The 21,512-nt window shown below is 40.3% G+C and overlaps 1 protein-coding gene across 3 annotated transcripts in view; it reads left to right on the top strand.

Annotated features, from left to right (window-relative positions):
- The window catches only part of LOC122817286 (voltage-dependent T-type calcium channel subunit alpha-1G-like), a 1,023,270-nt gene that overhangs the window by 75,230 nt on the left and 926,528 nt on the right, over positions 1 to 21,512 (top strand). For all 3 annotated transcript variants that reach the window (XM_044090511.1, XM_044090510.1, XM_044090512.1), the window contains exon 3: positions 19,242 to 19,582. In XM_044090511.1, the coding sequence (XP_043946446.1) occupies positions 19,242 to 19,582 (341 nt within the window). The remainder of the gene's footprint in view (positions 1 to 19,241; positions 19,583 to 21,512) is intronic.

Here is a 21,512-nt window from a genome sequence, read left to right as displayed (position 1 = left end):
AAGTTTGTATACCCCCTTACAAACAAGTAATAACATCCAGAAGCAGATCACGCTGCTCCTCCAGTCTCCAGAATGGTCAGAATGTTATGGCAGAAGCTGTCAGACTGTTCTCCCACTGTAAAGTTCTGACACCAATAAGAAACACTGACAAGGTCCAGTGTTCTCAATTGCTGTTGTGAAATGAGGGTCTCACTATACAGCCAGCATCCACTTTGCAATGTTTTTATAACGCTCTAAACTGATGATAAGCTATCTAGACTGTGCAGACATCATTTACTGCAGCATTTCTAAAGAAGTCAGTTGAAGACAAGATAGCCCTCATAAGGTTTTATATTCAAGTAGTTTATTATGAACCAGTAACATTTATGTGAAATTAAAATTAAAGCTAATCACCTGAAGACTGTCAAACTAAACAAGCAAAAGTAATCAACAGTCTTGACCCAGTAACCCTTGAACTTAATTATACTCCTAGATTACATGCCCTTTGGGAAAAGGAGAAATCCTTTTTCCAATGTTGTGCAATCTCTCAGGAAACTCCAACCTCCTTTTTCCAAGGTTGTGTAATCTTTGACCTAACGCAACCCTCCTTGTTTCAAGGTTGTGCAATCTTTGAGCTAACATAAAGCTCATTTTCCCAAGATTGTGTAATCTCTGAATTAACTCAGATTGAGATCCTCTGCTCTTTGAACTTTGATAATCAAGTAGCAACATCTGACCTTCTAAAAATCATCTTCAAGAATTTATTATTCATGTCTCTGCAGACAGTAATAGATTGTATAGTTTAATATTTTTTATTTCCCTGACTTTTTACACAAGAAGTATGGACTTGTCCTTTCTTGCTAAAGAACTTTGAGCTCACTGAATTCAAGCCAAGTTGCTTGTGAAAGTCTATAATACAAAACTGTTCCTTGCCTTTGTTTGAATTGTCTAGAGAAAAAAACTGAACATCGATTGATTGGTTCATCTTTGTATCTTGTGGGACTTTAGGAATACATTTCAGGTTGATTCTTCTTATTAAAATGTTTGATTTAGAACCCAGCAATGGGTCAAGTTTAAAAAACGTGAAGTTAATTTCTCCATTATGATCTGAATATTTTATGGCAGAATGTTGTCTTTTACAGAGTCAGTAGAAAATTGGTAAATATGCAAATACTTCCAAAAGTTGAAAGGCAATTAGTATGTGGCCATCAGGAAAGCTGAGAATGGCCAAAATATGGACTTTGCAGCACAGACATTTTTTTCAGAAACATATATGAATTGAGCTAGGATAATTTTATGAAGAACATAAAAAAGAGAACATATGAAGGAGACCGGAGAGATAAATGCTTCAATTTCTAAAATAGGCACTGTACATGCACTGCTTTTGAAATAACTCTGGACATGAAACAGAAATTAAGACCCCTACCTATGCATGGAAGTCAAGAATCCCATCATTCATCCTGGAGGGATCTGACACTAAGTTGTTGGATACATGAGGGACTAATCAAAAGATTGATCCCCAAGGACAGAAGGCGGAGGAGATGCATGGCATGTGTGGAATAGCTTTGGTCCTAACATAGTGTGCTGAGTTCTCTTCCATCAGTTCTTCAGAAAAATTTATATAATAAGAAGAAATGTGACAAAAAATTGTGAGGAACTCTCAAACCAATGTCCTCTGATATTAGATCCTATGCATTTGTAATAAAAAAGAATTACAGGTATTTGGTATTATTGTGGGTGACAAATAGCTCTCTCTTTGATCATCTGGGAGGTGAACAGAGGTTCTGGAACAGCTGGCAAGCGAAGTGTGGAGAGAGAGAGAGAGAGAGAGAGAGAGAGAGAGACTGCACCAAAACCTATAGATTTTCTGCATAGTGTCACAAACTAATTACATCCTACCTTTTTTTTCCAGTATTTCTTTCCCTTCCTGCCCAGACCATCAAGTACCTTCTTACACTTAGGATTCATAACTCACTCATTCCCTCATTAGTCGACAGGGAATCAGTCTGAGATGGTGAGCCAGCATCTTCAGATGGTTAAGATTTTTTACTTTATAACATAGCTTATGATTCACTCCATGCCTGGCATGCAGTGATGCAAGTACTCAACATTATACTGCAAATGAATGGCCAGTTTAGTTCTCATATTTATAGCAGGGATGATGCCCTAATCTTAATTATCCTTTCTACACCAGTCAAAATCCCCATTTTCTCCCCCTACCCATAATAGATGGACAGTATTATGTGCTGGATCTCTCCTGTTTGGCATCTGATTTTCTGAAGGAAAAAACAATACCAAAAGGTTCTGGCTGATTAAGTCTGCAGATGACTGCAAGCTAGGAGCAGTCACTGAATCCCCAAATGACTTACCCATAATGAAGGAAGGTTTGTCCTAAACAAATAAATGGTGCCAAACTTATGGACTGAACTAAATGCCAAAAAATTAATTAATGCATACTCTGGGAATTCACCTACATCAGGGAACTGGCACATTGATAAAAAGGCCCTGAGAGCTGACCCATTTGTTCAGGATTTTGGAACTGATGTGGACAGTGATCTAACTTTTGACCAAAATGTGTCAATTATTGTTGAAGAAATGTCCTTCTACACTCCACAGCTTATAAAAAGGGATTGTGTCTAGATGTAGGAATGTCATTGACTCCTTTCATCAAGCCTCATTAAGACCATCATTAAATACAATGTCCCCTTTGGCATGTATCTGTCCAGACACATGTAATAACTGGAAGATCCACAGAGATACCTTACTAAAATAATATACGGCCTAAACAACATGTCCTACATGGACTTATTCAATGCTCTGTCACTGTACTGTGTAGCCTACAGACTGCTAAGTGGTAACCTATATCTAGCACACAAGGTATCCTCCAACCCAATATTGATGGATTTAATACACATCAGCTAGTCAAATGGCATCAAAATACTCATTCTAGAGATCTAAACCTCTTCTGCAACACCAACAGAACACTTTGGAGGGGCAGGTATTTCTTAAAGAGGATACTGCTGCTCTGGAATAGACTCACCATCCACATAAAACAAAGTTCCTCCCTGTCCATATTCAAGTGCAAGTTGGATTTATAGATGGCAAGTAAAACATCCACCACCAAACTGCCTCCTGTACTACTAATGGACAGAAGCAGCTCCTAAATGCTTTATCACATGCATGAGGAAGAATACCGCATCCATGGGACCACACGACATCCTGGGCTGTATACTACATGAACTACAAAATGAACTGGCACCTCACCTAAGTGTCATGTTTAATCATAGCCTCACCTCTGACTTCATACCCATTGAATGGCACACAGCTACAGTTATCCCACTCCATAAGGGAGGATCCACCTTGGATCCTGGGAACTATAATCCCATCAGTCTGACGAGCCTAATCTGCAAAGCCATGGAACGCATTATCATGGAACTTATATACAAAGACATTGGCAACCTTCAAACACTGGACCCCACCCAGTTTGGTTTCGTAAAGGGAAGAGCTTGTCTCCTCAACCTGATTGACTTCTTCGAATCAGTCTCCAGAGCTGTGGATGAGGGTAAGGCAGTCCACACAGCTTATCTGGACCTTGCGAAGGCCTTTGACACTATGCCTCACTCTGGAATCATAGATAAACTTACTTAGATTTGCATTAATCCCTACATGACTCGATGGGTTGCCAACTGGCTTACTGACAGAACCCACACTGTAAAAGTAGCCTAATCAAATTCCAGCTCCAGACAAGTGACAAGCGAAGTACTCAGGGTTCAGTCCTGGGACCGCTCTTGTTTTCCATATACTTGTTTGAAGTACAGGCCAGCACTAAGGGACTCTGGCTAACAAAGTTCGCAGATGACTACAAACTAGGAGCCATTATTAAATCCCCAAATGATTTGAATATTCTATAAAAGGGCCTTACAGAAACAGATGCTTGGTGCCAGAGCCATGGGCTCAAGCTCAATGCCAAGAAATGTATAGTTATCCCCTTTGGGAAAAACCATGTACCCATGAATTACCACATAAATGGCAGTACACTAAACAACAAAAGTGTGATAAGGGACTTAGGGACACAGGTGGACAGTGGTCTCACCTTCAATAATCACATAGCCACAACAGTCAGGAAATCCTTCTATGTGGCAAACCTCATCACTAAGGGCTTTTCATCCGGAAAAAAGGAGGCCATTGTCCCACTGTACTCATCCCTCATTAGACCCATTATAGAGTACAATGCCCCATTTGGTATGTACCTCACAAGACATCTGCAACAACTGGAAAGGCCACTGAAATACCTCACTAAAAGAATCACAGGCCTAAAGCAGATGCCGTATGCTGACCGTCTAAAAAAACTCCAGCTATACTCTGTCGCATATCACCTACTCAGAGACAATCTCTGCTTAACACACAAGGCCATGTCAATCCCAGTGCTGTTGGTCATGCTACACTTAAAGAAATGCCAATCCCTCAGAGCCACATGCTCCAGGAATCTAAACCTGGTCATTACAATGAACAAAACATCCTGGAGGGATAGGTTCCTGACCCAGAGACTCCCAATACTCTGCAATACACTGCCCATACATGTCAAGCTGAGCGCCTCTTTGACCCTCTTCAAAAGGAACCTTAATGATTGGATGGGAGATAGGAAATCCACCCCAGGATCATGTCAGTCACCCTGCTAGACAGGGGAGCAGGGGATTAAATATTCTGGGAAGAAATAGCCAGGGAATTGTTATGGCTAGGCTTATATAGGCCCTAGGGCTGATAGCCTAGTACCAACCTATGAACCTATGAACCCATGGGTCACCTCAAATTATCTATGGTATGGTCCTAGTCATTACCATTAGGGTGGTATATAATTACCGACCATGGGATAGATAAGGCCAATCTATAACCAAATGAGTTATGTTAATTCAAGCACCAAATGTGAAACTGGCTAGGATTAAAATGGCCCACGAGGGCAGCTAGCCTAGTACTTACCTATGAACTTATAAAGTCAACTCTTTCTCACTCCCGAGTAGACTTCTTAGTGACTGGGTAGCACCTTGGGTTTATTTATAAATCAGACCACTGTCAAACTTTCTAGCTAGAGAGTAAGGACAAACTTCTAAATGTGTAAAAGGACCACATTGAGATACATTTCCGTGTAATAGAGGCAGATCCTAGTATTGCTGGCCTGGGTTACAGAAAGCACTGAAGCTGAATCCCTATCTAAACGTCAGCTATATTTGCGACAGCTGGAAAATCCAGAGAGAATGTCTTTTATAAAGCTATTTTTGAATGTTAAGTCCTCAAAACAGAAAATTCCTACTGTCTTCTGTGAAGGTGATAGGAATGGTTGTGACTTAGTAACCTTCTTGAACGATTTCTGAATGTGATGTGCAGATATTAAACATAGTGAGCATTGTAAATCTACTGAAACATATTGATTTGTACCTTCATATTTCGAACCACCAGAAAAGGGGCTGTCATAACACCTAGCACTCTGCGATGTAGATATGTGACATGAAGCAGAGGTATAAATTAGTACAGGCAAGAACAGTCTACTGAGTATCCTTTAGCTGTAGGTCTGTAGCTAAGATTTCAAGTTTAAAGTAAATTGACTGAATTTTGTAGCTTTAGAGTCAAGATGAAATTCTCTACCTGAAAGACCTCTATCTATCAACACCCCTCAAGTGAAGTCACAAGTAAGGGAGAAGACATGATGTGAAGATAGGTGAAGGCTGCCAGCCTAGCCAGATAGAATTTTGTAGATAATTCTGTCATTTGTGAATATTAATGTAAGCCACAGACTTGTTCTCTTAAATGTGAAAAGACTGCATTAGATATTGAACTGCAAAAATGTAACAACAGTGGACTCTGCTTTAACAAAGTTGATAAGTCAATTCTTTGATATCTAAATTTGAAGTCGATATGTCTAGAGGGGAGTCATCCTGCCTATTGTTTTAAGACCAGAGTTAATGGCTAGAATTTGCATGTATAAATGTCCTTTATTGCTCTGGTTTCTGAACAGGTGTAAAGAATGTAAATGTAGTTTCTTTTAGCCTGGGAACACCAGAGAAGTGCGAAGAATGTTGTCATGTGAAGCAGCTCTGTGTTATCAATTTAAAGAGAGAGAATCAGAGAGCTCAGAGCATTTTGTCTTGAGAACATCCAACATCACCAGCACTGCCTGTTTCTATATGTAAGTTATTTAGAACCATGTTTTCTCTTAGATATAGCTAGGAAATAGGAAGATTAGACTAAGTGTTTTTTTGTGTTGATGTCAGAACTTTTGTCACTGTATTATTTTAAGTATTTCTCTGTGAGCTCTGAACTATTGACTAGCACTGTGTAGTAAGATGTATTGTCTTGTGTTTTTATTATTTATTATTAAATATTTAAGACCTTTCAACTGTGGCTGTTTTATGTAGAGTTAATGTATGCTCTAGAGTACATTGCATGTATATAGTGATACTGTACCAAGTCACTCTAATAAGCCTTGACTGTTCAGTCACACCTACCATTTGGATAATAATATTGCACAGTAATAATTGAACACCCTTTAAGAAGGGCCTTTGAGTAGCTGATATTAGTGGGTAGTGGCAGCTGGTACTACCTTTTAGACTGGACAGAAAAGGGGCACAGCTGGAGAACCTGTGCCAGCCTTCCCCAGGAGTGTCTGTGTGGTTGTATATACCTCTTATCTCAAAGTGTGTGTGTGTGTGTGTGTGTGTGTGTGTGTGTGTGTGTGTGTGTGTGTGTGTGTGTGCGCGCTACTTGAGTAGGGACAAGAAGCACTGGTTGGACAGAGAGGGTGCTGGAGGTTTTAGCTTGCACACTAGGCTGAGATCTGAACCCTATAACTGTGCCAGTGGGGAGTCTTATTGGGCACCTGGAGAAAAAGGGAGAAACCAGCCCCAGACTGACTGTGATCTCTGTGTGCTCTTACGGGAAAATTGTACTTAACTGTGTATGCATTTATTATCCTTTCCCTACATGAACAACCCTCATTGGTGTCAGTGACAAGGATTGAGGCTCCTTGATTGCTGGGCCAGTGCACGGGCTTAATTGTTTGGCAGTGGTCGCATATCCATACCACATATTAATTGGTTGGCAAATACTAATTGGCTTGCAGTGGTATGGGTAGAGTGAATTCCTGTAGCTTGTGTAAAGTGATCACTGAAGGTGTTTTGTACCGTCAGTCAGTCATGCAGTGAATACTCAGAGTTCAGAGCAGAATTGTTTTATTTATTTTGTTAGCTTAGTTAGTCAGGGAGAGCAGGCAGCATGTCAGCAGAGGAGTACAGAAATCTGGCAAGGAGCCAGCTGGCTGAGATGTGTCAGGTTAGGGTACTGGTGCATGGAAACCTGACTAAGACAGACATGATTGCAGCTTTGGTCACAGCTGCATCAGAAAACAGCAACCAGAAGGACAATCAGGCTGGCAGTGGAGATGTGCCACCCTCAGAGAATGGACAGCTCAACCTTTCTGCAGAGGACGTAAAAATCCATCTGGAGCTAAAGAGACTTGAGTTGGAGGCCATGTGTTTGGAAATAGAAGCAGCTGAGAGACTGAGATGTCTGCAGGCTGAGGAGAATGAGAAACGTCTATGCCTGGAAGCTGAGGAAAAGGAGAGGCAGCATGAGACAGAGATGCTGACTCTTCATCAGAGTCATGGAGGTAATGGGGAAGGGAGTAACTGGACCCCAGAAACACAAAATATCAGTAATTTCCTTCTGCAGTTTAAAGAGGGGGATCATTTTGATAGTTTCATTCATATGTTTGAGAGGGTATATGAACAGTATGATGTTGACCAAAGGCTCTTGGTACGATTCCTGACCCCCTTACTCCATGGTAAAGCTGTAACTGCATTGTCTAAACTTGCTGATTGTGAATATTTTGATTTTACTGCTGTTAAAAATCACTGTTAGAATGTTTTAAGCTAACACCTGAAATGTATAGGAAAAAGTCTTGTGAGCATAGACGCAAGGCAAATAAAAGTTTGTGTGAATATGTTGATGAACTGAGCACTTATTTTCATATTTTCATAAGTGGATGAGTGGATGTCAGGTCACCACTTCTGAAGGGCTGGCAGACCTTTAGGTGAGGGAACAAGCCCTTAGCACTTTGCCTGAGGACATGAGGATCTGGTTAGCTGATAGACAATGTGCTACTTCAGATGAGTTGGGGAAGAAGACAGACTTATATCTAGCAGGCAGGGCATCCCTGGACAGGAAAAGGACCCCCAGTACTGCTCAAGGGTCTAAAGGAACCCATTGTGGGCAGCACAGACTGTCCCAACAGAATCTGCCAGTAGCAGGGGAAGCCACTAGTCCAGGTGCACGTCCAGGACTTAGGGTTAAATGTTTTGAATGCAACCAGTGGGGCAATGTGGCATACAGATGTCCACAGAGGCAAGGTGGGGAAAAAAGGTAAGAGAGCCAGTAAGTGGGAAAGACAAAATGCCAATAGTAGGTTGTTTTGAGACAACAAGGGTACCAAACTACCATCCTACAGATGTCCTGATAGGAAAGGATTTGCATGAGGCTATACCATGTGCTTATGCAGTTACACGCAGTCAGGCTAGGAGACAAGAATGTGGGTCTGGTAGCCTGGGGGAGACACAGATGGACTGCTTACTTGCAACCAGGACTGGTGAGGTGGTTACTTTTGGGAGTGAGCTACTCTGTAGCAGTGTAACTGAAGGTGAGCTACAGCTACTTGTGGGTACTGATGTTCCCTTGGACAGAGGGACTGCAAAGGTAGAGGTGAGTAGTAGTACCCAGGCTGACAGTGAGGCACCACTGTTATAGGATGCCATACTTCATGTGGAAGGGGAGCTGGGAAAGGTTACAAGGAAAGAATTGAGACAGGCTCAGCTCTCAGACCCTACATTGCAAGGCCTGAGGCTGGTAGCTAGAGAGGCACCTGATTCTCAAGGGAAGGGGGAATCTGTATACTGGGACAAAGGGTTACTATATAAAGAGTGGACCCCTGAGGGAGGGCAAGAAGGTGAGAGGGTACAGCAGTTGGTAGTGCCTAGAGCCTACCATCTGGCACTTCTAGCCATAGCCCATGATATTCCCCTTGCAAGTCATATGGGCATAAAATGTACAAAGAGATGTATTATGCAGCACTTCTATTGGCTTGGAATTTCCAGAGATGTAACAGGGTACTGCAGGACCTGTGAGCAGTGCCAAAAGGTAGGCAAGGCAGGAGACAAGGTGAAAGCTCCTTTGATGCCTTTGACTGTGGTTGATGAGCCATTTCAGAGGGTAGCTATGGATATTGTGGGACCTCTGAGTACCCCAAGTTCCACAGGGAAAAAGTATATTCTAGTGGTAGTGGATTATGCTACATGATACCCTGAGGTAATGGCTCTGTCCTCCATTGAGGCAGAAAAGGTGGCAAGTGCTTTGTTTGAGATTTTCAACAGGGTAGGTTTCCCAAAAGAAATACTGACTTACAGAGGTGACAATTTCATGTCAGACCTGCTGGTTTGTCTGTGGAAGTACTGTGGGGTGAAGCACCTGAAGACCACCCCCTTGCATCCCCAGACTAATGGTCTTGTTCAGAGGTTAAACTCTACAATCAAGTCCATGCTATGGGCATTTGCAGACCAGTTTAAGAGGAAGTGGGACAAATATTTGCCCCATCTGTTGTTTGCTTACAGAGAGGCTCCCCAGGAATCCACAGGGTTTTCACCCTTTGAGTTGCTGTATGGGCATAGGGTAAGGGGACCTCTTGATTTAATTCGAGATGAGAGTGGGAAGGTGAGTGTGAATCTCACAAGGAGTCTGTTGTGGCATATGTCCTAAACCTCAGGACAAGGTTCAGGGAACTAATGGGCTTGGCCCAGGACAACCTGGCAGAAGCCCAACAACAGAAAAAGGTGTGGTTTGACAGGAATGCTCGAGCTAGAGAGTATGCTGTGGGGCAGCAGGTAATGGTTTTCATTCCTGTCAGACACAAAAAGCTGCAAGCAGCTTGAGAGTGACCCTACAAGGTGGTAAGAAAAGTAAGTGTTGTTAAGCACTTGGTGGAACTGCTAGGCAGGAGGCAGGGGCACAAATCGCACCATGTTAACATGATGAAACCTTACCATGATAGGGAGGCCCTTGTGCTGAGCATTTGTAGTAGATTGCAGGAGGAGTCAGAGGGAGATCTGGTGACTGATCTCTTCAGTGAGGCTCGGACTGACACCACAGTGGAAGGGGTAGCAATGTCCCAGCAGGTATCTCCTACCCAGGTTTGAGAAATCCAAGCAGTGTTACAGGAGTTTGGGGACATGTTCACTGGAAAACCAGGGTGCACCCACCTGGGGCAGTACCAGGTGGATACAGGACCCCAAAGGCCTATTAGGTAGGCCCCTTATAGGGTGGCTGAGAGAGTCAAACAGACTCTGAGTAAGAAGATACAGGAGATGTTGGAACTAGGGGTGATTCAAGAGTCCAGCAGTCCGTGGGCCTCCCCAGTGGTGCTGGTGTGAAATAAGGATGGCAGCACCAGGTTCTGTGTGGACTACAGGAAATTGAATAGTCACACAGAGTCAAATGCTTACCCTATGCCTAGGACAGATGAGGCCCTAGAGCAGCTGGGTGGGGCTAAGTATCTTACAACCATTAATCTTACCAAGGGTTACTGGCAGGTGCCCTTGACTACGAGTGCTAGAGAGAGGTCAGCCTTTGTGACTCCTTTTGACTTGTATGAGTTCACAAAGATGTCCTTTGGGATGAAAAATGCCCCAGCAACGTTCCAGAGGCTGGTAGATCATACCCTAGCAGGAGCAGGAGGGTTTGCTCTTGCTTGCCTAGATGATATTGCCATCTACAGCCATTCCTGGCAAGAGCCCCTTCAACATGTCAGGGAGGTGCCGGGAAGACTACAGATGGCAGGGTTAACCATTAACCTAAGCAAATCTCAGGTGAGTATAGCAGAGGTCTCCTACCTGGGACATAGAGTGGGGAGTGGAAAGAGCAGGCCAGAACCCGCCAAAGTAGAAGCCATTCAGGCATGTCCTGCACCTATTACCAAAAAGCAGGTGAGGGCATTCTTAGGGATAACAGGGTACTACAGAAAGCTCATCCCCAGTTATAGTACCATAGCTGCTCCCATCACAGACCTGACAGGGAAGAACAGACCAGATAAGGTAGTGTGGACCACAGCATGTGAGCAGGCATTCCAGAAGCTTAAAGAAGATTCTGTGTTAGCCAGTCTAGATTACAGCAAATAATTTGTTGTGCAGATGGATGCTTCAAACCATGGGGTGGGGGCTGTACTTAGCCAGATTTTATTCAGAGAGAGACGAGCACCCAGTGGTTTATCTCAGTCATAGGCTCCAAACAAGGGAGGAATGCTATGAAGCTGTAGAAAAGGAATGTCTAGCCATTGTGTGGGCGCTGCAGAAACTTCAGCCTTATCTGTATGGAAGAAAATTCACAGTAGTGACAAATCACAACCCCCTAACATGGGTAAACAAATTCAGCCAGCAAAATGCCAAGTTGCTAAGATAAAGCCTAGGGTTGCAAGTATATATGTCAGTGCAGCACAGCAGTGGGATTAGTAATGCCAATGCAGATGGGTTCTCAAGACAGGGAATGGGGTAAGGTATACTCAGATAGACCTAACCCTCTCAAGCAATGTTTCTCAAGGGTCACTTGAAAAACTAGCTTGAGTTCTCCATGAGGAGAGATGTGTGAAGATAGGTGAAGGATGCCAGCCTAGCTAGATAGAATTTTGTAGATAATTCTATCATTTGTAAGTATTAATGTAAGCCACAGGCTTGTTCTCTTAAATGTGAAAAGACTGCATTGGATATTGAACTGCAAAAATGTAACAACAGTGCACTCTGCTGTAACAAAGCTGATAAGTCATTCTTTGATGTCAGAATTTGGAGCCAATATGTCTAGATGGAGGCATCCTGCCTATTGTTTTAAGACCAGAGTTAATGGCTATAATTTGCATGTATAAATTTCCTTTGTTATTCTGGTTTCTGACCAGGTGTAAAGAATGTAAATGTAGTTTCTGTTAGCCTGGGTGTGTGAAGAATGATGTCATGTGAAGCAGCTGTGTTATCAATTTAGAGAGAGAATCAGAGAGCTCAGAACATTTTGTCTTGAGTACATCCAACATCACCAGAGCACTGCCTGTTTCTATATGTAAGTTATTTAGAACTGTGTTTTCTCATAGATATAGCTAGGAAATAGAAATATTAGACTAAATATTTTTTCTGTGTTGATGTCAGAACTTTTCTACTGTATTGTTTTAAGTATTTCTCTGTGATCTCTGAACTCTTGACTTGCACTGTGTAGTAAGAAGTATTGTCATGTGTTTCTATTATTTATTATTAAATATTTTAAACCTTTCAACTGTGGCTGTTTTATGTAGAGTTAATTTAAGCTCACATATATACACAGACACACACACACACACACACACACACACACACACACACACACATATATATGTATGTATTACGCACACACACACACACACACACACATATTTTATATATATATATATATATATATATATATATATATATATATATATATATGGGTGTGTGTGTGTGTGTGTGTGTGTGTGTGTGTGTGTTTTTAAAGTAGATTGTAAGGTAGTAGAGATGGCATCTTGTCTACTCTTGTCAGTCATAAGCTGGTATCACAAAATAATGGGACAATAATAGGATTAATACCACTAAACAATCATTGATGGACCAACTCCTTAATTTGGTAGACTTCACCTAGAAACTGGCTTTGTCCTATAGGCATGGCACACAGCTATTGTGATGGTGCTCCACAGGGAACACCCCACCACTGACCCTGAGAATTACAAATCTATCAGCCTAATGAGTCTTATATGCAAAGCCACCTATCAACCTAATGAGTCTTATATGCAAAGCTATGGCATGCATCATAACTGACCTAGTTAACCATTATATCAAATTTCTTATCAGACTCAACAACCCCTCCCCCCCAATATGTCAATATGTTTGGCTTTCTCAAGAGTAGAGCCTGTCTAATTAATATTGTGAAATTCTGTGAGAGGATTAGTCAGGCTACTGTGGCCAAACTGTCTGGGCAGCTTACCTTGTCATTGCCAAGGCTCTCAATACTATACTGCAAACATTATAAACAAGCTGAAGGATCTCCAAATTTACCCATAAGTGGATAGGTGGATAGCCAGCTGGCTTAGGGACAAGACTAACATAATAATACTAGGGAGAACATCCACTGCATGCATGAAGGTGACCAGTGAAGTTCCTCAGGAATCTGTGCTGTGACTTCTGCTACTTCATATCTACTTCTCAAATCCCTCTTATCAAACCAGCATCCCTTTTTAACAAAATGTATGGATGATTCTAAGCTGAAACTCATTGTCAAGACACCTCTGCAGGCAGTGCAGTGGTGCAGTGGTTAATGTTATTGCCTCACAGCAAGAGGTTCTCTGGTTCAATTGTAGGCTGGGGTGTCTTCTGTGCAGAGTTTGCATGTTCTCCCTGCATTTGTGTGGGTTTCCGCCCACATTCTAAAGACATGCATCTGAAGGGTTTCTCACTGAGCCTCTGCTGAAAATAGGCTCTATCCTAGACAGACTTTCACAGTCAGCAAATGTTAGATAAACAGCACCCAACACTTTTTAATAACTGGTGTACCAATAATTTGCTCAAAGTAGATGCCAGAAAGTGCAACATTGTAGCATTTGGTAAACACATCCTAGCACCAGCTTATATTATATATAATACACCACTTCAAAGTGAAAAGGTTGTGAGACACTATGTAACTGAGTGGACAACTCACTCACACTTGACCATCAAGTTAAGAAATCCTTTTACCTTGCACGAATCATAGCAACCGGTATTTCATCTTGATCTAAAGAAGTATTCACCTCCTTATATGCACTGATAAGACCCATCACTAAGTAAAATGTCCCATTGAAATGTACCTTACTGTATATATGAAGCAAGTGGAAAGACCCCAAATGTTTGTAACTAAAACACATGGGTTTAAAAGAGCTACACTACCAAGTAAGACTAGAAGCATTATCCCTGTATCCAGTATCATATAGGCTGCTTAGTGGTGATGTTTGCCCTGCTTATAGGGTTATGAGGGATCCAATAGTTCAGGAACTCTTACATCTCCATAAATCAAGCAATCCATCTAACATTAAGGACACAAATCTAAATCTACTCCATCTAACATTAAGGACACAGATATGGATCTACTACATTTAATATTAAGGACACAGATCTAAACTACTCTATTTCACATTAAGGACACATATCTAAATTTACTCCATCTAACATTAAGGACACAGATGTAGATCTACTCCATCTAACATTAAGGACACAGATCTAAATCTTCTCCATCTAATGTTAAGGACACAGATCTAAATCTACTCCATCTAACATTAAGGACACAGATCTAGATCTACTCCAACAAATAAGTAAAACAAGGTGAAGGAATAGATTTTGTCATGCAGCACCTACCACTTCTCTGCAACAAACTCCCTCTTTAAGTTAAGCAGTGTGCCATGCAGCCTAAAAGTTGCTGAACAACTGGATGAGTATTCATAAATCCACTCAGTATGACTGTACTGACCCTTCTTGAAAAGAGAGAGACAAAGCCTAAGGGTGGGCACTGGCAAGCAGAAATGGCCTTGTGGTTTGGTTGCTTTACACCTGCTATGATCCTGTCCCACGACAAGGAATTAAAGAAGGTGGGGGGGATCTTTACCTTTTTGAGAGCAATTAGCAAGAGAAAAGTATCCATGGGAAGCTATAAAAGGGATAAAAGGTGGGAAACTTATGAGAAATGGGAGCAGTACCAACCACAACAGGAAGAGGAGGAAGAGGAAGATTTGTTTAGTGTTAAGAAAATGTACATGGAGAGTAAGACAAGCTATCTGAGATACCTGCAGATGCCCTTCTCATCAATGATAATCATATACAAGGTGCACTGATGCTAGAAGTAAGATCATGGTGGGGTGGGAGCGCAAACCAGGAGTCACACAGCAGATCAACAGAACAGCTGGCCTTATATTTAGATGCAGAAATTAAATATTCATTATAAATATCTTCAAAATGCAAAATGCAGAGATCTCCATTTCAAAATTCTTAACAAAATGTTTATTGCCTGTTGTCAATACCAGCTCAGTCTTAACATGCAATATGTTATAAGGGAAATACACATCATTTCTGTGAGATGGTTCATGATCACCCTCTTCAGGTGAGTGCAGAAAGTAAAAGAGATATGCCTTTATTTTGTTCTTCCTTTGAGATCCCATGTTTTGAGCTCTTCTATTGCAATATTTTGCAACATCTCAGTGCTTGCTCCTTCCCCCTTCTTCAGAATTAAAAGAAAATATTTAAAAGAAGACTGGTGGTCACTAGTACCATGAGAACAGCCTTTATGACCTTTTGCCACTTTGGTCATTTTTTACTGCTTTCTGAACTGCTTTTAGTGCCCACAGTCTGCATTTGGATATGACCAACAAAATGAGGACCCATGGGGGTGATGCCTGTGATATGAAAACTTAGACAATTTTATGCCACATGCAGCCACAGCTGAAACAGTGACTAAATAAAAGTATGGCTTAAGAAAAAATATATATTTTAATTAATAGAAAAGAGACATTCAAAAGACTAGTGAATGAACAGAAGCAAATGTTAGAAAAACACTAGTCTTCCAATGAACTCTTGCTTGTTAGCTGCAGTAATACAATGGTAGGATAGCCTGTTTATAAGGAAATTATCACACTACATTGGTAAGTAGTGGTCCCTAATGGACGTTGGTTTTAAAAGCTAACCGGGCTGCTGTTAATACATGTCAGTGATTATAAGATAACTGCTGCAAGAACATCTTGAAGTAACATCACAAATGTCTACTCTCTAGATCTTGCTGCATAAATCACCATAGATTCCACTACGTTTTTTGATACGTTTCTTGATTTGGAGAAACATTGCTGTCTATCTCTCCCTCCCTTCTAATGTTCATCACAGTCAACAGAATCCACTCACAAGTCTGTATTGGGTGGGGGCACATTTTTTTTTTTAAGCAAAGCTGAAGTCAGGATGGAATGTGATTAATGGAAGGACAGTTGTGGTCAGATAGCAGAAAAAAAAAAACAAGAATAAAGCCCTGACCTTACCATCTTCTCATTCTTCTACCCATCATATCATGGCTGCTTTTGTATGATACCATCTAATTTTGATGATTTGTTAAATTTGGTTACATTGCCAACAGTTCATAAACTACTTGTTGTGAGATTTCTTTTTGTTCTGTCTCTTTTTTCAGACTTTCAGCATTCTTCATAAGACATAAGAGAATATAGATCAATGTCTTTTGTAAAGCTTTGAATTATTCCTCCATGTGTCAAAGATGTGATTACAATAAGGCAGGAAACATACATGTTTGTATTGTAAGACTGTTTCGTACAAACAGCAAACCATCTTCAGGTCTGTCTGTATTTCATGATGCTTTGCAGTATGGGATACATGCTGCCCTGTTAATCCCTCTATTTACTGCTTAAATGTGGGACAAAACAACATGCATCTTGCAGTTTATATTCTCTGCTATAACCATTTATAAAAATTGGTAGCAAAATGTATTCTGTCTTTATTACTGACTTCATAATCAATACATATGTTGTACCATTTATCATTGAGAAAATGATGCAAAACGTTATCTTTATTTTAAATGAATCATTTTTTAATTTATAAGGAAATGTACAAGACTAAATTGTATTGCACTGTGATATATAAATTCCACAAACAACCATGCCATGACAATGATTATAACTCCACTGCTTGCCCTTTGTTCACCCTTTTTGTCTTTGTTTTGTATTCTCATAACTTATGACCTTACTTATTAAATCAATAATGTGTTTTTCTTTAGCAAACATCATGCATCTCCCTACTAGAGGCATTTGATGCATTCTGCTGTTGTAAGACTTGAATAAGCTTGTTTGACTGTGTTCATATTAATTCAAATTGGTCATATAGGCCGTGTCACAAAAGTCACATATGCACAAATAGAGAGTAGTAGGTGAGCTATAGTACAGAAGTATACAAAATGTAGATCTGGGAAAAGCTCAGAGGTAGATAGTATGCAAAGAAAACAAAGAAGACATGCAAATAAATAAACAAATTTTAACTATAAGAATTTAATCCTATGGTCTAAGCTTGTAAAGGCTCCAGGGCTATTAGCCTAGTACACACCTATGAACCTATAATATTTATTATGATAAACCACGGTCTTGATTCTAACACTTGTTTAGCACAGATAGATGCATTTCTTAAAAATAAATTGGAGAATTTTATAGTGTACCATCAGAAGAGAACCGATTAATTAAAATGTTTGGATGTGGTGTAGTGTTTGCAGCCATTAGTACAGTCATTAGAAACTTTTCTCCCTGCTGAATTTTATAACTGTTTGTAGTTATTGAGACAATACTTATAGCTGCAGACCTCTGAAATATAGGGTGTTATTAACAAGCTCACTAATTTAGATATAAATCCTTTTATCACCCGCTAGATAGCCAACTGGCTCACTGATAGTACTTGGGAGGTCAAAATAGGTGAGACTACCTCCACCAAGAGTCCATTCACTAGCATTGTCCCCCAGGGCTCGTTACTGGGTCTGCTCCATTTTGGCATCCATGTCTCTGAAATGGAAGCAAATTGCAGATGATTGCAAGCTGGGGGTTATCATCGACTCTCCTGCAGACACTCGCATTTTTCAAGAAGGCCCATCCCTGACTAACAAATGGTGCCAAAGCCATGGTCTTAATATCAGTACTAAGAAATGGATAATTGCACCCATTTGGAAGTTAACCATCGCAGCTAATTACTGTGTTGATAACACACCCTTAAGACCTGACCCAGTGCTCAGGGATCTGTGTACACACATAGATAGTAACCTTACCTTTAACAACCACATGGCCACAGTGGTGAGGAAATCCTTTTATGTTACACAACTTATAAATAAGGGCATGGACTCTAAGTCCAAAGAGGTCATTATGCTACTGTACTCTACCTTTATCAAACCAATCATAGAGTACAGTGCTCTCTTTGGTATGTACCTGACTGGGAATATGCAGTAACTAGAACAACTTCAGAGGTTACTTACAAAAAAAGAATACAAGAAGTAACAAACCTGACTTATGCAGAGCACCTTAAAGCCCTTTCCCTGTACTAAGTCTGATATAGACTGCAGAGGAGTGATGTGTGCCTGACTTACAAGATAGCTGCAAATCCCACTCTTATGAATCTCCTGCATATTCATTAGACAAGTAGTACCAGAAATACAAGGTCTAGGGACCTGAATTTTGTCTGTGACTTAAACAGAACATGCTAGAGAGACAGATATGTGTCCCAGAGACTGCCCCTCCTATGGAACAAGCTTCCCATCCATGTGAAGCTGAGTTCATCTATTACCCAGTTTAAGTACAACCTAGACCAGTGGATTGGGAATAAGACATTTACACCGGGTCTGGCACTCATGTCCCTTATGGACAGAGGTAGCTTACAAATGCCTGCCCCCCAATGACCTGTTAGGATATAGGACATTATTATTATTTTGGGAAAACCTGGCTGGTTTAGAAAGGCTGCCTGGGTCATTAGCCTAGCAATGATCTATGAATCTATAAATCTATGAATATGGTTTCTCTCATATAAATCACTGAGTGTCTTTAGTGTAAAGAAAACTGTTTTAGGTACTAACAGTGAAATGCTATATTTGAAAAGTGCATTTCATTATGAACTGCTGAAGTTTAAACAAAATGTTTCAGTAGCTCGGGGGTTTTGATTTGCTTCATAACATTTGAAAAAGCAGATTAATTTGAAAAGAAAATTTAAATGGAAGGTACTAATAAAGTCTGATTTTCATTGTTTCACTTAAACAGCCTTGATCTGTTATTTTGTAACTTAATCTAACCATAAAATCTGCTTAAAATAATCAAGACTTAAACTGAACATGCTTCTATTGTCTATTTTCTGTTTGCTGAAGTGCATGATTACTTTCTTTTACACTTCTATGATTTTTACATGGAATTTGGCTTGACCACTGAATACAAAACCATAAGGATATGGACAGTCAGTGCATACATTTAAAGTGTGACAATGCAGTATCCCTTCCCTAGTTTAGGAACCTTTGTTCTAGATGCATGCTCTTATTTTCTTGATAGAGTTTGCGGTTTTGACATTTAATGAAGAATATGCAATTTAACATTTTTGATGCTGGGTTTCCTGTGTTTTAATCATACTCATTAATATTAATTTCAGGCCCATGCAAAGGTTCCTGCAAACTCTCCAGTCAGTGTGAAAAATATGACCCAGACAGCTGCCCATACTGTGCAAAATCATTGCGGAATGAGCCTGAGGCAACAGACAATGAAACGCTGGATTCAGACAGTGAGGGTGTTTATGAGTTCACTCAAGATGCCCATTACAGTGACCAAAGAGACCCAGAGCGCTCAAATCAGAAAGCAAACCAGATCTTTTTATTATGGAAGATGGTCTGTGAAACTTTTAGCAAAATTGTGGACAGCAAGTACTTTGGTCGTGGAATTATGATAGCTATCCTAATCAACACACTAAGCATGGGGATTGAGTACCATGAACAGGTAATGAAAACATACATATGGCTGCTTTTTATGCACATGTTTGAAGTCTGTGGGGAAGGATAGATGAAAAGCTAAGGTTGCTTGGAGTTCATGCTTAGAATGTGGAAGATTTTAGATTTATATATTTACTTTTTACTTACTTATCTTTGAGCTTTGGATTAAAGTGAGTGATTGACCGGTTGCAGATTTAAGCACATTTTTTAAGTGGCACACTGAATGATTTTCACTTGGGGTGGACAAATAGATAAGGAATTCTAGACCTTGAAGTAAAGTAACCATGTTATCATTAAAGGGCAGCAATAAAACCTGACAAAATTTAGTTTTGTAAGTGAATACTTGGGGAGTAACTGTCTGTTGACTATCATCATTTGAAAAGCTTTGTATTCACATAAAACTATTTTTACAGTGGCTACCAAATGAGTAACTTACACATTTTTCCAAGTTGCAGCACACTCAGAGTTTACTGTTACAATGTAGGTACACACAGATCATCATGGTTTGTCATTTGGAACCCCTTATTTTATAGGATGGGATTAAGGGGTTACATTTCGGGAGTAGTGCTGTACAGAATAATCAGATATCCTTAATAAATGAACATTTATTAGGAGGAAAGATTTAAGTTATATCAACAATAGATAAGTACCACTTGGCTCAGAAGAACTATCCATTTCCATATCTATTGGATGTGATGTAGACCCTACTTCACCAATAGCTTACTTTTTGTCTCTATATATATTGCTTTGCATCTGAATGATGTTGTCTTCAACTCTGTCCCCACTTTTCACATTAAAACTCTTGGCTGAAGTTAAGCTAAGTGTATACAACACATATATTAAATGAGACTTGATAGATAAGGGTGAAGTTTAAGGAATGTTTTACTGGTCAAGAGTGCCAAAATCTGAATGTGACATCATCCTGGATGTGTGGCTGCACCAGTCCATGTGCACTGGCATGCTGAGACTACACGTCCACCCATTTTAATTACTTTACCAGAGCAGTACATGCTCTCTGTAACAAGGAAAATAAATGTGCAGAGCATTTCTTTAATTCTCTCCACACCTTGTAAAGTTATCTCTGAGAGTGGATTCTTGGGTAATCAGCACAGACTCTTTAAACCTTTACTTGAGTAGGAGCCATGGGTTGTAGCTGTTACAGTTAGCAAATCACACACCATATTTTAGCATGATAACACAATCTGCTGTGTCATCCATTTTTGTCAGGCTTGTTTGAATAATGCAGTCCACTAATAAGCAGCTTCAGTGTTTCCTGAGAGCTGGGTACATGCTGGGTAGTTCATTGTTCTTGAAAGGTGGTTGTAGGCAGCAGTCCATATCTGTCTGTTAAGTCATTGCAGGTTATTCATCTGTTTAATGATATAAAGTCCATTGGTAGATTGTAGTTTACAATTTGATCTACATGCTTTTATGTGCCACTTCTGATTTCACCTGCATCCTTCAAGGGTCCTTATTTGCATGCAGTTTGACCTGGATGCTGCTTGTCAGTTGTCCAGTGACATGCAAAGACTTACTGACATGCAGTAAATGTTTCTTTCATGTTTGTCATTTGTGTGTTACAGTTCTTGTTACATACTGTTTCTGAACATCGAGTCTTGATCTCAAGTTTCACTTCAGCAATAAGAGGGATAGAACTGCTGGCATTTCACAGGTGGATACTTGTAATGCACTTTTCCTTTGATCTGCATGGAATTTATGTATTTTGTGTAGCAAAGAGTTGTTCCTGTGAAGCACTGCTTTCATGTCTTTTTTAAAGCTGTGGATAGTATTTCGGGCTAACCGATTTACAGCTAATTTTGGAGGGGGTAGCAGGGCAGATGTGAAATTCTTTATGTCGTTTTACTGTGTAATAGACATTGTTTCTTCTGAGGTAAACTGTACATGATTTTCACTGATAATTTGCTCTGGAAGTCTGT

The sequence above is a fragment of the Protopterus annectens genome, chromosome 12.part0, assembly GCF_019279795.1.
Source record: "Protopterus annectens isolate FY-2018-M chromosome 12.part0, PAN1.0, whole genome shotgun sequence".
In the NCBI taxonomy this organism is placed as follows: Eukaryota; Metazoa; Chordata; order Ceratodontiformes; family Protopteridae; genus Protopterus; species Protopterus annectens.
The sequence above is the reverse complement of the archived record's forward strand: the minus strand, read 5'-3'. Positions and strand labels throughout refer to the sequence as shown.